This window comes from Monodelphis domestica, chromosome 7 (assembly GCF_027887165.1).
Source record: "Monodelphis domestica isolate mMonDom1 chromosome 7, mMonDom1.pri, whole genome shotgun sequence".
Classification (NCBI taxonomy): Eukaryota; Metazoa; Chordata; class Mammalia; order Didelphimorphia; family Didelphidae; genus Monodelphis; species Monodelphis domestica.
In genome coordinates, this window is record NC_077233.1 from 192,501,366 (window position 1) to 192,516,155 (window position 14,790).

The 14,790-nt window shown below is 38.3% G+C and overlaps 1 protein-coding gene across 9 annotated transcripts in view; it reads right to left on the reverse strand.

The window, feature by feature from the left end:
• SMARCA2 (SWI/SNF related, matrix associated, actin dependent regulator of chromatin, subfamily a, member 2) overlaps positions 1-14,790 on the reverse strand; it is a 208,252-nt gene that overhangs the window by 50,839 nt on the left and 142,623 nt on the right. For all 9 annotated transcript variants that reach the window (XM_056806218.1, XM_007498585.3, XM_056806219.1 and 6 more), the window contains one exon: positions 12,590-12,808. In XM_056806218.1, coding sequence (XP_056662196.1) covers positions 12,590-12,808 — 219 coding nt within the window. The remainder of the gene's footprint in view (positions 1-12,589; positions 12,809-14,790) is intronic.

Here is a 14,790-nt window from a genome sequence, read left to right on the forward strand (position 1 = left end):
TTTCTTGAAACCTTTTCCCTTTGTTTTCAAATTGTATCCTCTCTAGTATTTGGTTTATTCCAGGTATTCTTGGCTTTATCCTTGTTAAAGCGGTGCTTTCTCTGTCTCTGATGACAAAAGCAGGTCCTCAAAGTGGTGCTCATCGATGAGTTTCATCTTCTACTCGTCCTTCTTCCAGTTCTGTCTACACATGCTCTTGGGATGAGCGGGCGCAGTTGGACCTTGGGCCAAACTTCCTATAAACCCAATTGTCTCTCCGTCATTCTTCCTTGATGGATGAGGCAGTAATGCTCATTGGCTCCCACCATTCTGCTTGTGAAAAGAATTGGGATCTAAAGCGGTAGTTTCTGCTTGGCAAGAAAATCAAGTGTGCCCTGGGGGCGAAGGTTTACACAGTGTTTTAGAAACCAACGGCACCGCTGCTTCGTCAGTTTCTGTAGGTCGCAGTGCTAGGAAGCGCATGGTCATTACTACTAGTCACTAGAACTCAGCCACAGGTAACACTGCACTGTTGCTGCACCGCGCCGGCCCCCGGGGCAGAAACAGAGGAGAGAGACAATCCTTGCTCACACGGGGCGCACATTCTAATTGGATGAGAAACCTGTCTTTGAGAGTTCAGTTAAAGGGCAGATGGAAGTCCAGAAGGGACCAGGGCTACCGTGGAAAGCCCAGTAGTCCTTATGGCCTGTCTATAGGACAGATGGCAGGGGCTGCGGGTCTGGAGGGTGTACAGTCAGGGCAGATGGCAACGCCTGGCGGTCCACCTTCTTACCCAAAAGAGTCCTTATCAGTTTCCTGCTCAATCAAGCAGGAGCAGCAGCCAGACCCTCTCTTTAGGGGAAGGGTCTAGAGGCTTCTGGCTCAGGCACACTGGACAGTCTGTTGGTAGAGAGTTGGCTTCCCTCACAAAGACACGAGAATTGGGACAGTCCGTACCCTATCAGGAGGGGAGACGGAAAGAACCTTTTTAGGAAGGTGGGGAAAGAAGGTCTCTTGCCCAGTGCCTTCCATGGCATCTGGGTAGACAGGGCTGAAAGAGAGGGGAGAGTGAAGGGGAGGGTGACTCTGCGAATGGCTGCTTCTGAGCTTTCAGACACAGAGTCTGGGTAGCCGAGGTTATAGGAAGGCGGTTCTTCCCACCAGGCTGCCCCAGATTCTGCACCATTTTACATGGCAGCAGCATCAGTGACTTGTCCAACGTCACCCCACCAGAATGTATTCGATATAGGATTAAAAGTCTTGGCTCTCCCCATTCGAAGTCCAGTATTAGCTCTCTACTATCAAAAGTGTCTTGATAATTGGCGTCCTATAGGTATGCTAAAGCTATTAACTTTTAGGGGTGCTTCCTCTAAATGCAGAAAGGCAGCATGGGGTTTTTGTACAGGACTACAATCCTGACTACTTTATTAAAGATCATCTTGGAGGAGGAAGGGCTAAAGGTAACTTCATTTTGCCGTACCTAAAATTATAGAATCTTTTAAAAATGGGGTTTAGGTTATGTTGAGCAGATCCATCCAGCCCATGTGCCCCAGGCTGCAAGACAAATTGGCAACCATCTCTGCAGCACATACCTGGTTTTTGTACGTCTCTCTCCAATGATCCAAGGAATCTACCCATCTTTAGTGCTGCCAGTCCAAGGGCAGACGGAATTTAGTCTCAAGAAGCTTGGAAGAGGGTGCCAGATTCGGTCTGGAGTCACCCAAGCAGCATGGAAGTTTGTTTATGAAATGGGATGGAAAAGCACCTCTTAAGCCCTTACCTATGTGCCAAGCACCGTGCTAAATACTAGGAATACAAACAGAAAATCAGGACCATCTTTGCTCTCAAGAAGCTCTGGGTCTGGTTGGGGGAAACAATACACAAAGAAAGAACTCGTGCTTGTGTTCAGTTCATGGAAGATGGAAAGGTCAAGTAGTACTCAGGCAGAGAAAGTGGCTGGACAGGAGCCAAAGTCTAGAGGATCTCAAAGAGTAATGGTAGAGCAGATGACAAGAAGACAGAGAGACCAAGGATTACAGGGAAGAGGGGCATGAAGCTGTCAGCGGGCTTCCTGTCCCTGGTGGGAATTAGACCACGAAGGTGGGCTGATGAAGGGAGAAGTCTGTGGCACTCTGGAGCGGTAGCAGGCTTTGCAAACCTTTTTTCTTGTTGCCTACTGGCAGGCTTGGTCAAGAGAGGAAAGATCCTACCTCAGAGGAGGTCCCTCGTGCAGATCTTCAGTTAGGTGGTCACCAATGGACACCCTCTAATTATACTCAACACATTGACTTTTGTGGGTGCTGCCTCTACACGCAGAAGGAAGAGTTCATAGGCAAAATGGGCAGATTAGCAGCTACATTACTGGTCATGCTGTGACAGGATCAGGTGAGCTAAATCAGGTCATCGATTAATCTTATTTTGTTGAAGGGAAAATGGGCATAGTGTCAGATCTTTAACATATTTCTACTGTAAAGTTAATGGAGAATTTATATTGGTATCAGGATCAATGCAAATGTGTGTGTTTTTATGCATCCTCTAGACATCTCCGAGAAGCTTCATGCTAAATATTTAGCTTCTCATTTGATCATCATGTAGATGCAATTATCCCCCCTATTTTTCCAGTTGAGAAAATTGAGACAAAGGGTAAGTGACTTGTCCAGGGTCACAGCTGTTAAGGGTTTGAAGCTAGATTTGAACTCATATCTTTCTGATTCCAGGGTCAATGTTCTATCCTCTGAGTTATCTAGCTGCACTACCTACATGATCCTGAATAAATCACTTAAGCTTTATATGCCTCAGGAAGATCTCTGGTTTTTGTCATTGTTGTTAAGTCATTTCAGTTGTGTCTGCGTCTTTGTTGACCCCATTTGGGGTTTTATTGACAGACACTGGAGTGATTCACTATTTCCTTCTCCAGCACTTTTAGAGGTGAAGACCTGAGGCAAACAGAATGAAGTGACTTGTCCTGAGTCTCACTGTCAGTAAGTGACTGAGGCTGGATTAGAACTCAAGAAGATGAGTCTTTGGGGGCAGCTGGGTAGCTCAATGAATTGAGAGCCAGGCCTAGAGATGGGAGGTCCTGGGTTCAAATTTGATCTCAGACACTACCAGCTGTGTGACCCTGGGCAGGTCACTTAACCCCCATTGCCTACCCTTACCACTCTTCTGCCTTGGAACCAATACACAGTATTGACTCCAAGGTGGAAGGTGAGGGTTTAAAAAAAAAGATGAGTCTTTCTGATTCCAAGCCAGTGTTCTATCCACAGCACCGCTGACTTACGGATCTTTTTTGTTGCATGTGATGGATTTTATAGTTCCTTTGTGCATCTGTTTTCCAATCCCCAGACTCCTAGAAAGCAAGAACTGGAAAGGTCCTTTAAATTAATCCATTCTACCTCCCCTCGTTTTATAAGGGAAGAAAACAAGGCTAAGAGAGGATAAATGACCAGTTCTGGATTATACAGGTATATTATTAAACTTGGTCTCAAAGATCCACCAATTGTTTAAAAAATTACTTTACCAAATTATTAAGTAAGCTAGGTAGTAATTTCATATAAATTCAGCCTGATTCCAGACCAGTGCTACGTCTACTACAGCTACCACACTTAGAGGCGGCCAGGTGATAATTATTGCACATATCTCACAGGTTTGTTATAAGTGTTAAATGAGATAATATCTGTAAAGTGCTTTGCAAACCTTAAAGCACAACATAAATGCAAATTATTATATTCTCCCTCTCAAGTAGTGGGATTAGAAGGCGAATGGGAGTATATTAAATGAAAAAAAAAACCCAACTAAGTTGCTAACTAGTTTGTTTTGGATGAACAAACTTCAGTTTTGTTATCAGCAAATACTACAAAATATCCTCTCTTAACTCAGCTAGCTCTCTTTCTTTAAATAAAGGAACAATCCCTTCTACTTTTCCCCTCCTAATCCCAAAATATATTTTTTAGAAGCTTGTCAGGAAGTGGAAAAGAGGCAGCCGTTTGTTTTATTTCCCTGCCTCAATATTTGGCTTTCTCCCAAACTATGAGGTGTACTCTTGATACTTAAAAGATTGACCTCCTGTATTTTGAAAAGTCTTTTTAAAAGTGCAAAAGTATCTACTGTCTAGCACAAACAAATAAATGCAAATTATCTGTGAAAAGATATAAGCCAGTTCTTGAAATATTTACTCTCCGATGCTGCCCTTCCTTTCTTTGATCAGCCTAATGATCAGAGAAGCTCATTCCCCCCCCCAGATATTTGGGAAAAGGTTCTAATTTAGTATGATTGCTTTCCGACGATCAATCCTGATTTTAATTCTTTTGAAAGAGTGTTTGAGGCCCAGGAATTTCAGAAGGATCAAAAAAAGGAAGCTAAAATTCCAGCCATTAAAAAACACTCATGCTTTTAAAAAATAATCAAATGCCTCTCTGGGTTGTGAATATTTTATTTAGTTAGGTTTGAAATCCTTTAGTTGGACTTTAATTAGTCCTCTTCCAGGTACTAATCAGTATGTGAACACTTCCCAACTGCTGACAGTTAAATAATAAAGTGTGTTTTAATGTCCCAGCATTGCTAGAGTATTGTAGTCATTTGAGTCTTGTGAATGGAATAAAATGGCAGAAAGTAAGAAAATTTCTTCTAACTACTGTCAAATGCTGTGTGCCATGTTATTAACATGTTACAGCCCTTCTCTCTGTCTTTGAAAACACCTCCTTTCTCACCTATTCAATCTTTCCTTTGTTCCTGGTGACTCACAGAGCCTGTCATTCCCTGCTACCCAAATCCATTTTCTAGGGCCTTAGCTCTCCCTTGTGTATAAAAAAGGAAATGCAGTTTGCTTGAAATTTTTGCCCCAGTTACCAGAGACAACCCATTTTTTGAACACAAAAACGGCCCTACATATTTCTATGACTCCTTAGTTCTTACCACAATATTTTATCCAGAGTTAGCACTTAGAATATGAAATACTGATAATATTTGATGTGAATCTCTAAAAAACTTAACACTTTTTATAGATTAAAGGATTTTTTTTTCTCTTCCTAGCAGAGTCAGAAAAAAATGGAGACATCATCTAGTCTGTTTTTCCCACCTTCAAGAAGGACCTTGGTTATGCCAGTTCAGAAAACTGAGAGCTTATCTTACTTTTCGAGACCTGGAGAAAATAAATTTTCTATCTTCAAAGTTGCTTACCCATTCTAAAGTTAAATTATTCTTTGTGTCCAGAAATAATTCTTTAATTCTCATGCCAAAAATTTGATCTGAATGCCTTTGTTCTGGCCTCAGCAGAGGTATGCCTACTAGACACAAATAGGCATACAGAGTTTTTCTTCAACATTTCACCCTCTATTTTCTTTTCGCTTTTCTTTAATCATAGTTCTGACTGATTCCTTATTGGATTCTCTCCAAATTCTTCATATGCCTTTTTAGCTGTGAAGGTCAGCATTGGGCACCTTATTTAAAGCAGCAATGAGCATGATGGGAAGGGTGACAATTTTTTATTAATTATGCATCCTGGATCATGCTGCTTTATAAAGTACAGTGTTAAAGTATTCTGTAATAAGTCACATTTTATTTTGCTGATTACTTACTTCTAAGGATCTGAGACTATTCATTAAAATTTCTTTTGCTTTTAAAGTTTAGGGGGGAGGTAGAGTTTTTTAGCTGTGGGGATTGATTTAGAAAGAGGCAATGACAATGACTGTGTGGACTCCATCTGGGCTCATAAATCAAAGGCAATTCAATTTTTCACCTGGCAATGAGGCCAGCAGGAAGCAATTCTGTCTTTCCTCATCCTCTGTCCTGAAACCCCATCACTCCTAAAGCCTTCTTTTTGAAGAAAAAGAAAGAGCTGAGGGCATCGCTATTCATTTGTATGTTATTTAGGTGGCTGCCTACATACACTATTGTGCAAGATAAACTGAAAGCCTTCTTCCCCTCCTGAAGCTGACACTGCAAACCAGGACGTGTTGAAATGAGAGTCCCTATCAGCACACCTGCGGAGGGAGGATGCTGCAGAGGCTAAGAGGAGCATCAGTCTAGGCTTGAGTGAAGGACCTTTGCATGCAACAGTTTTAACACTTCAAATTCATTATGAGAAGCAAAAATACCCCAGAATCAATCAAAACAGCCATTAAATATTACAAACCAAAGATGGCACCCCAATTTGTCTTTAAGGTCTAGAAGGAAAACATCCCTTATTTAGCTACTACTGAACTTTTTGTGGAAGAGGTGTGATACATACTGCAAAAAATAAAAATAAGAAAGGTTGACAGCTATGATTGAAGAAGCAGAAAGAATAGCATCAAGGCCTTCCCAAAATAACAGTTTTGGCCCACTTTTATCTGTAGTAGCATACATGCTTACTCCAATTTTGTGAAGACTTTGAGGCTATAAAATTGAACACATTAGGATCATCTAAACATATTTGTGCTCCTGCTGCTAATAATAATGAGGATAATTGCTAACATTTATATAGCGATTTAAGGTTTGCAGAGTATTTTACATATGTTAACTCATTCCTTCTTTACAACAACTTTGTGAGAGAGGCACTATTATTATCCCCATTTTACAGGTAATCAAAGTGAGGCACACAGAGGTTAATTGATGTGGCCAGAGTCAGGCACCTCACCTTGATAAAGTTTCAGACAGAATTCAAATTCACTTCTTCCTGGCTCCAAGCCCTGCACTTTTTCCACTGTGCCAGCTTTCTGCTCAAAACAGCGCACTAATGTTTAGACCACTCTAAATAAGATTTCTTCTTTTGGAGGGACTTGGTTTCTTGCAGGTTGAATGCCTAGGTCATCATTGTTAATACTGATGATCACTGTGTAGTGAAACAAAAATATTTGGGTTATTTGAGCTTTCTAATTGTTTGGAGTTTGCTGTCTAGAGTATAAAATAGCCACCAATTATTTCATCCTCACTAGGCTGGGGGGGAAAAGAGCTGTAAAAAATACTGTTACTATTATCATGGAAATTAGAGGTAAGTTTTCAACTTTAGGCCATACTGAACACAGCTGGAAAATGATCTAAGACTCAAATATCTTTCTTCATTTAAAAGTTTCAGATCTCTTAACTTTTTTGCTAGGATAGGTTTGTTTTGTTTTAAAGAGCAGTTTTCAGTGATTATAGAGTTTGAGAAGAAGTTTATGAGTGTTTAAAGCAGTGACAATAATCAATTTTAATCCTTTCCATTTCACCAGTAAACATTGTTTGCATCTGGAAAATCATATTATAACTAATTTCAAAACATCGAAAGTTCTGCTTCTACATCATATTCTTCTTTGACGCAGAGGCAGAGAAAGCATCAGGTGTAGATAACTTTTTCAAGAAATTTAGTAGTATAATGCTAAAGGTATGGAAAGGCCAAAGAAAAACCTGCAGATATTAGGGAGACAAGCAGGTGAAGAAAGAGCCATTGAGGAAGGAAATATTAGAAATCAAAAGCAAGGTTGAATAAGTTTCAAGAAGAGGTTAGAGGAAAAGAGTTCAAGATATAAATAGAGGAAGTAGTCGTAGTGAGAAGCAGATACAGACCTCCTGGGATCAGAGGGAAAAGGAAGTACATAATAACATTTATGTTTTGAGGAATGTGCAAGAGGAATTGAGAGAACTCGGGTCATTGGGCCTCAATCTTCTCAGTGACGAAGGAAGCTAAGTCAACTGCAGGGAATTAGGGGACTTGAGGAGAAAGGAAAAGGTTTTATAACATTTACTGAACGGAATGAGATTAGCAGAAATGAGGGCCATAGCTGAGGCTACACTCTTCAATTTTTTAGTGAATGAAAAGAACTAGCTGCTTTTTTCGAGCAGACTTCAGCATGGGAGCAGGAGTGGGGTATACTGGCTGGTGGGGATTATCTAGTGATAAGGTTTAGCTGGTCAGGGGATAAGGACTTCCCAATTGGGGTTAACGAAATCTAAAGTTTTAGACCTCAGTTGAAAGGCAATGAAGATTGGGAGACCAGGAATGGGTTTAAGTGATCAGAAGTCACAACAATGGCAAATGTTTCGGTTGGAACTAGAATTTAGGAGTTTAAGATCTTGACAATTACAGTGATCCTTCATCTATTGTAGGAGTTACATTCCAGAGACTCTTATGATAGGTGAAAATCCACAAAATAGCAGTGTTATATTTATTTTATTATTTATATATATTTTAAGGCTTTATAAACCCTTCCCACTCCCCTTTAAACCTTTCCCCACTCTTATAAACACTTCATATGCTCTTAATCACTTTCTACACTCTTAAACCTACATAGTTTGGTGCTTGGGTTCACTGCCAAAAGCCTTAGAAGGCACAGGACGTTTGGGTGGCATAGGGCTTGAAATAATTCAAACTTTTATAAAAACTTCACAAAAACACTGCTGAGCAACACTATATGTAGTAATCAGACAACAATGTGAAGTAGACAAGAACTGATGCTGAGCATATGGGAACGGAGTGGGAGAGCAAATAGACCAATGCTATAGTCACTGAGCCAATCAGCACCCAGGATACAGAACACAGAGCTATGGTTGGTCGCCTTTTATTCCATCATCCAATAGCGTGCTGTGTACAATCTCATGTTGGCAAACTTGCTTGAGCAGTAGTGGCATACTGCATTTCCATTGTGTACACTAGAGTATTCATTCCCTGAATTAGTGAAAACTCCATGATGCAGAACTAGATTAAAAAAAAAAAAACCCTGGATACAAGGAAGCCCTGATAAGTGAACTGTGATGAGGAATAATTGTATAAGAGATTAGAAGATACTACAAAAGATGATAAAATCGAAGATGTGACCATGCTGCACGCTAAAGTAAATTGAGAAAGTAGAGCATCACAGTTAAAAAAGATAGGAAATTATGTAGGCATTTTGTCAGAGGGGTCATCAACATTAATACTGAAACTCCCTTAGGGATAGAACAGGGAAGACCATGAATTAGGAGACTGGCCTGAGTAACAATGAGAATAGCAAGAGATGGTGTGAAAGGTTTTTATGCCCTTTTAAAAGGGGAAAGATTGGGGCATCTGGGTGGCACAATGGATTGAGAGCCAGAGATGGGAGGCCCTGGGTTCAAATCAGGCCTCAAACACTTCCCAGCTGTGTGACCCTGGGCAAGTCACTTAACCCCCATTGCCTAGCCCTTACCACTCTTCTGCCTTAGAACCAATACCCAGTATTGATTCTAAGAAGGAAGGTAAGGGTTTAAAAAAAGGGGGGGGGGAAGGTTATTAAAGGCATGATGGCAGAGTAATAATCTAGAAACAAGAGGGTCAATTAGGGTAAAGAGAGGAGGAGCTTTCAATGGAGAGAGGTACAAAAAGGGGCTGGGGAAGGCACTGTTAAGGGAAAGCCAGATTTCCATTAAAGAGCAGAAATGAAAGCAGTGCTGGTTGAAAATGCCAACTCCTATTTCTATTGTTCTTTGTTCTGCAAAGTACTTTCATGGTGGTCCTATAATATAGGGAACATACACATCCCTGTTCCCCTTTTGAGGCTCTTTCAGGTTAGGTGATGAAGAATCATAGATTCAGAGGTACATCTGGTTTGACGAGGGTCACCTCTTTAAGATATATAGCTAAAACATGATTTGAACCCAGGGTTCCTAAATGGAGGTCTATCATTGTATTCATCTTCCCATGCTTCCTCAAGAGTTGGCTGAGGATGCAGCAGGGGATCTAAAGGTCTCTGTAGAATGCCCTGGAAAATTGTCAGACTGGGTTGGAGCCAGTTTGAAAGAAAACCAATTTGACTGGGTCAGGGATGAGAGTTTGAGAGGTCAGATGAGAATCCAAAACAGTGAGAATGATCCCCTCCAATCCTCTCTATCTTGCCACTAAGTATTCAGTTTACCTCTGTCAAATCACTTTATAACAAATTTGCAACATCATATTCCTGATACCACGGCTTCTGCATCCTGCTTCTTTTCCTTCTCTGGGCTCCATCTCCATCTCACGGAGGTGTCTATTTCAGACTGTCTTTTCACCAAGTAAAGCTACACCTAATGCATATCTTCTATGTGAAATCGAGTATGGTGCTGGCATAAATTCAGCTTTGCTAACCCTAAATCTTTGACTTCTGGCACTTTGTTCACTTGTGCCACTCAGATTTACCTTGTCTTTGAACATATCCATTGGATTGAAGAATGGATGAAGACTGTTGCCTCAGTCCCTTTTCTCTGGGTCTGGCAATCCCTCTGACTAGAAAGCTAGATGTATCATGACAACACATTATTGCTCTGTCCACACATGAGGGTAGAGGTCATACTCCCTTTGCATGAAGGGCACAAAGATATTCAGCTTGTCGAGCTGACACAGATCAGAAAATTATGAAAAATATCGTTTAAAAGATACAGCTACATTTTGAAAAGTGATAGCAACATCTCTTTTATCCAGAATGTCTGAGAAACTGGGAATTGATGATATGTTCCGGTTAAAGTTAGTTCTATGTGACCACTGATTTTCCAAGCATTATAATGAAGTGCATATTGTGATTGTTCCAGTCGTGTCTGACTCTGTGCAATTCTATTTGGGGTTTTCTTGGCAGAGATACTTGAGTGGTTTGCCAGTGACTTCTCTAGCTCATTTTACAGATGAAGAAATTGAAGTAAACAGGGTAAAGTTACTTGCCTAGAGGCACACAGCTACTAAGCTCTGAGGCCAGATTTGAATTCATGAAGAAGAGTCTTCCTGACTCCGGACCTGGCATTGTATCCACTGCACCACCTAGTTGCCCAAAGTACACATTACAACCACTCTAAATAAGATTTCATCTTTAGGGGTACCCAGTTAACCTACAGTGCATCAGTACTTTATTATTATTTGATATTTTAAAATATTTGCATTATTGGAACTTTTGGTTAGAAATAAAGATGAGAAGTTTGTTGTATAAGATTTCCACCCCACAACTCTGCAATAACAACAACAACAACAACAATAATGAGCTATAACATTCTCAGGGAAAATCAAAGATAGCTTTCCATTCTCCATTCCTTAGGTCACAATGAACAAAGTAGGGAAATGAGCTAAGACTAATCTCTTGGCTTTTTCTGCTGCTGTTTTAATTATTTATTTTTAAAATAGAAGTTTGCAACAAGCACAAGAATGGTCTTAAATTCAGTCTGTTTCTTGGACAATAAATAAAGACCTTAATAGGAGAGCAGTGCCTTTAGGGTAATTCTGCTTGTAAACTCTGTAGAATGTACATATAAAGATTGACTCTAAATTACTGGGCTAGATAGTCATCTCATTTCCTGCAATACCCTAGGTACTTAATTTATTTCTTAAATAAAAGAAGGGAGAAAAACAGAAAAGTCTCCTGTTGTTTTGAGATGAATGTGGGAAGAGTCCTTGATATAATGGCATAAATCTTAACTAGTCAAATCAAAATTCATAAAGCTGAAACAGAGAAAATAAATTCACAAAAGAGTTCTGACTGGAGAACAGTGATATCTATCTATCCACGCGGCTGGGGTAGAGTACAAGCATTACATTATAAACCCAGATCTCCAAATAGAGAGGGGAAATCAGAGGTCTGGCAAAGCCATTTGTTAGTTTCTGACTCTCTTTTTAGATGACCACAAATATCAGCCATTTCACAATCCAAACAATCTCTTTCTCTCTGTACAGCATACCGAGTAAAACATATCTCAGGTAGTGAAAAGATCTCTTTCTTTTTAGACTCCTGTCTTGGACTACAGCCAAGAAGACCCAGTCATCTGGCTATCTATTCACCATCTGGATCCTGGTATTTTCATCCAAATGATAGTCATCCTTTTTTTTTTCTTTTGATAACATAAACAACATACAACCACAGTTTCTTCTTTCCTTCAGTCTTTGAGTTAGTCATCCCATTCTGACCTATCATATTCTCTATGATCTATGGCTCATGGTCCACATTTACCAACATCGCCTAGAATGCAAATCCCTTGACAACTCTACCAATCCACATAAAAGAAATAAACTAGACAAACACAGAAAGCAGGCTGAATTTTCCAGCAGCATTGTGAGTTTATTTCAGATAAGCTTTCTCAAAACTTAGATTAATCTGTGAGACCTAGACAAAAAGATTCTGAGACTGTTGTTATTTCAGTGTTCTCCACTGAGTATTGTAAAATTGACAGCAGCAGTCAGAATTAGAAATGAAGATATTCCAAAAGGAAATAACTGCTTGCTCATATCTGGATAGATTATATTTGTTTTTTTCACAAATGTACACATTTGCACATGAAATAACAATGCATGGCTTAGGTGGCTATCTTATTCCAAATTGTTGGTGATCTTGATTAAAGTATAAACCTGTTTAAAGGACATCCAAGTAGTAGAGGGTAGAGCATAATCAACCAACTTGTAATAAAACATTGGCTAGAATCATAACTGTAGTAACTCAAGCTCTTGCAATGGAAAATTCAGTTAAATCAACAAATTCTTTCATAGAAAATGCTTTTTAAATTATTACTTAATCACACAACAATTCTAGGCAATCATCATCAAATATTAAATAAAGAGTATTTTGGTCCTTTGACTTCCCCTCTCAAAGGACTTAAGTCACTACATGCATATTCACCAGTGACGTTTTTTAAAATGCTGAAAGTTTATTCAATATAGTCAATAAAAAATGAAAAAAGTGACACTTACCCTTAGCCACTGCTTCTCTGTGAGTGCATCACTGTAGTCCACATCCCTGCGTTGGCGGGACCCTCTGCCAAATATTTTCTCTTCCTCTTCTTCACAAGTAAGCCTTTCTACTTCAGCATCATCTTTAATAATCCAAGATGGCAGCTCATCTTCTTCCATCAGGCGAGGCTTACGTTTTGGGTTTCGGGCATCCTCCCTGCGTCGGTCCATGTCCATACGCTGAATAGTAATTGACATGGGTATTAGGGAAGGTCAAGGATAAAATCAGACATATTTTTAAGAAATTAAAATTAACTGATTAACATAAGAGTCCTGACTACTATGTCTATCTCTTTACCTGTTGTATGGATAAATGGTGTTAATAATCTGTGATATTTATTTATTAAATTTTATGTTTTGCTAAAATGTAAATTTTACTGAAGATAATAAAATGTAAAAATATATGTTAGGCATAATGTTGATTATAACTAAAATATATATTTTCTCTAGTAGAATATTCCTCTAAGGATATGAATCTAAAAACTCAGATTTTGAAATGCATTTTTATTAAAGAGTCAAAGTTATTTCTACAGAGAATTAAAACATCAAAAATTATTTAATGACTCACATAATAGAACTTCCAAAGAATGGTTCAGGAATTTTTGGACAGAAAAATAGTTTGTGATCAATTTATTTATTACCTTCAGTATATAGGGCACTGTAGTAGTGATTATGCTCAACTCAATCTTTATGTCTGGATATTTTAGTGAAAATATCAGAGAAAATTTTTATCTCAAAAATAACTGATCAAGTCAAAACTTTTTTATAGATATCATATCGATGCATATTCTTGAATCATCAATTTCTCCAATCCATTCTCTCTTAAAAATTTAGTTGGTGTCTAAAAAAACTGAATAAGCTGCGTGGCTTTAATCTACTACTTAATGACCTGATATACTTTATATATGAAAAAAATTCATATAATTTACATGCACACTGATTATATTACAGATTAATATTTAATATTTGCATGATTTAGAATGATTAATTATTGAATTATGATTTCCCCAGTTTCTTATGTGTATAGAAATACAGCTTCTTTACTTTTTATGAATAATACAATTACCAAAAAAACTCCAAACCCAAATACTCAAAGATTGAATCAAAAAGAAACTCACCAACACTAAAAATAAATAATGTCATCATTGTCTGTCTGGTCATTTTTTAAACTTCTGAAGGTCTTAAATTCACTAATTCAAAGGTAGTTTTAGTGACATATTTTTGAACCAAAAATCAAGGCATACTGTCTGACAAAGGACATTCCTTGGTCAAAAACTTGTTTAAAAAGTACTTTCTTCTCCTGGAATCAAAGCTATTTCAGAAAACTTGGGACAGCTGATTTTTGTAAGTATAGTAGAACCTCATTATGATACAGATTTCATCATCCTGTGTGTCATGTACCATGAACAGCATATAAGGAAGCTGCTAATATTATCTTCTAATTGTCTACTATTAGAAACTACTATGTTTTAATGGGTAAGAAACAGAAGATTCCTTCTTATATTGTGGTATCTAAATTGAGGTTCTATACATATATGGTACATTCAAAATTGTTGGTGGCCTCACAAATAATTTATTTTAAAATATAATACCAAAATGGCATAAAATATGATGCTACTTTTATGTTAGATTATGATAATTCTCTAGGCCAGAAATTCATAACAAAAGATATAACAAGCTTGTCAAGAGGTTATAGGGAATACTTGGTAAATATTATATTATCCTACTGAAATATTACAAAAGTAATGTTAGTGAGTTGTTTCCAGAATAAATTTTCTTTATAAAATTACTCTCTATTGCTTAGGTGCAGATGCATGATAATTGATAAATTTATTTCCTTTCATAAGGAAGAAGGAATGCGGAAGGGTTTGCTGAAAGCTAAGAGGTGGGATGAGGACCCAAAAAAGTTTGGGAATATCTGCTCTAGATGGGAGATGCAGTTTACTAGCAGGAAATTAAGTATCTAATTGGTGCCTTTTCTTCCCAACAAAATTTTGCCTACAAAATACATCCATGTATAGTACGCATACATATTGAAATTGCCATCCTAGCTATTTTATGACAAGATAATTCTGAATCAATTATTAGCAGTTAATAATTTGAACTATTTTTTCTAAGATTCAATGTAAAAATATATATTTCCCTGACTAGATTATTAATTT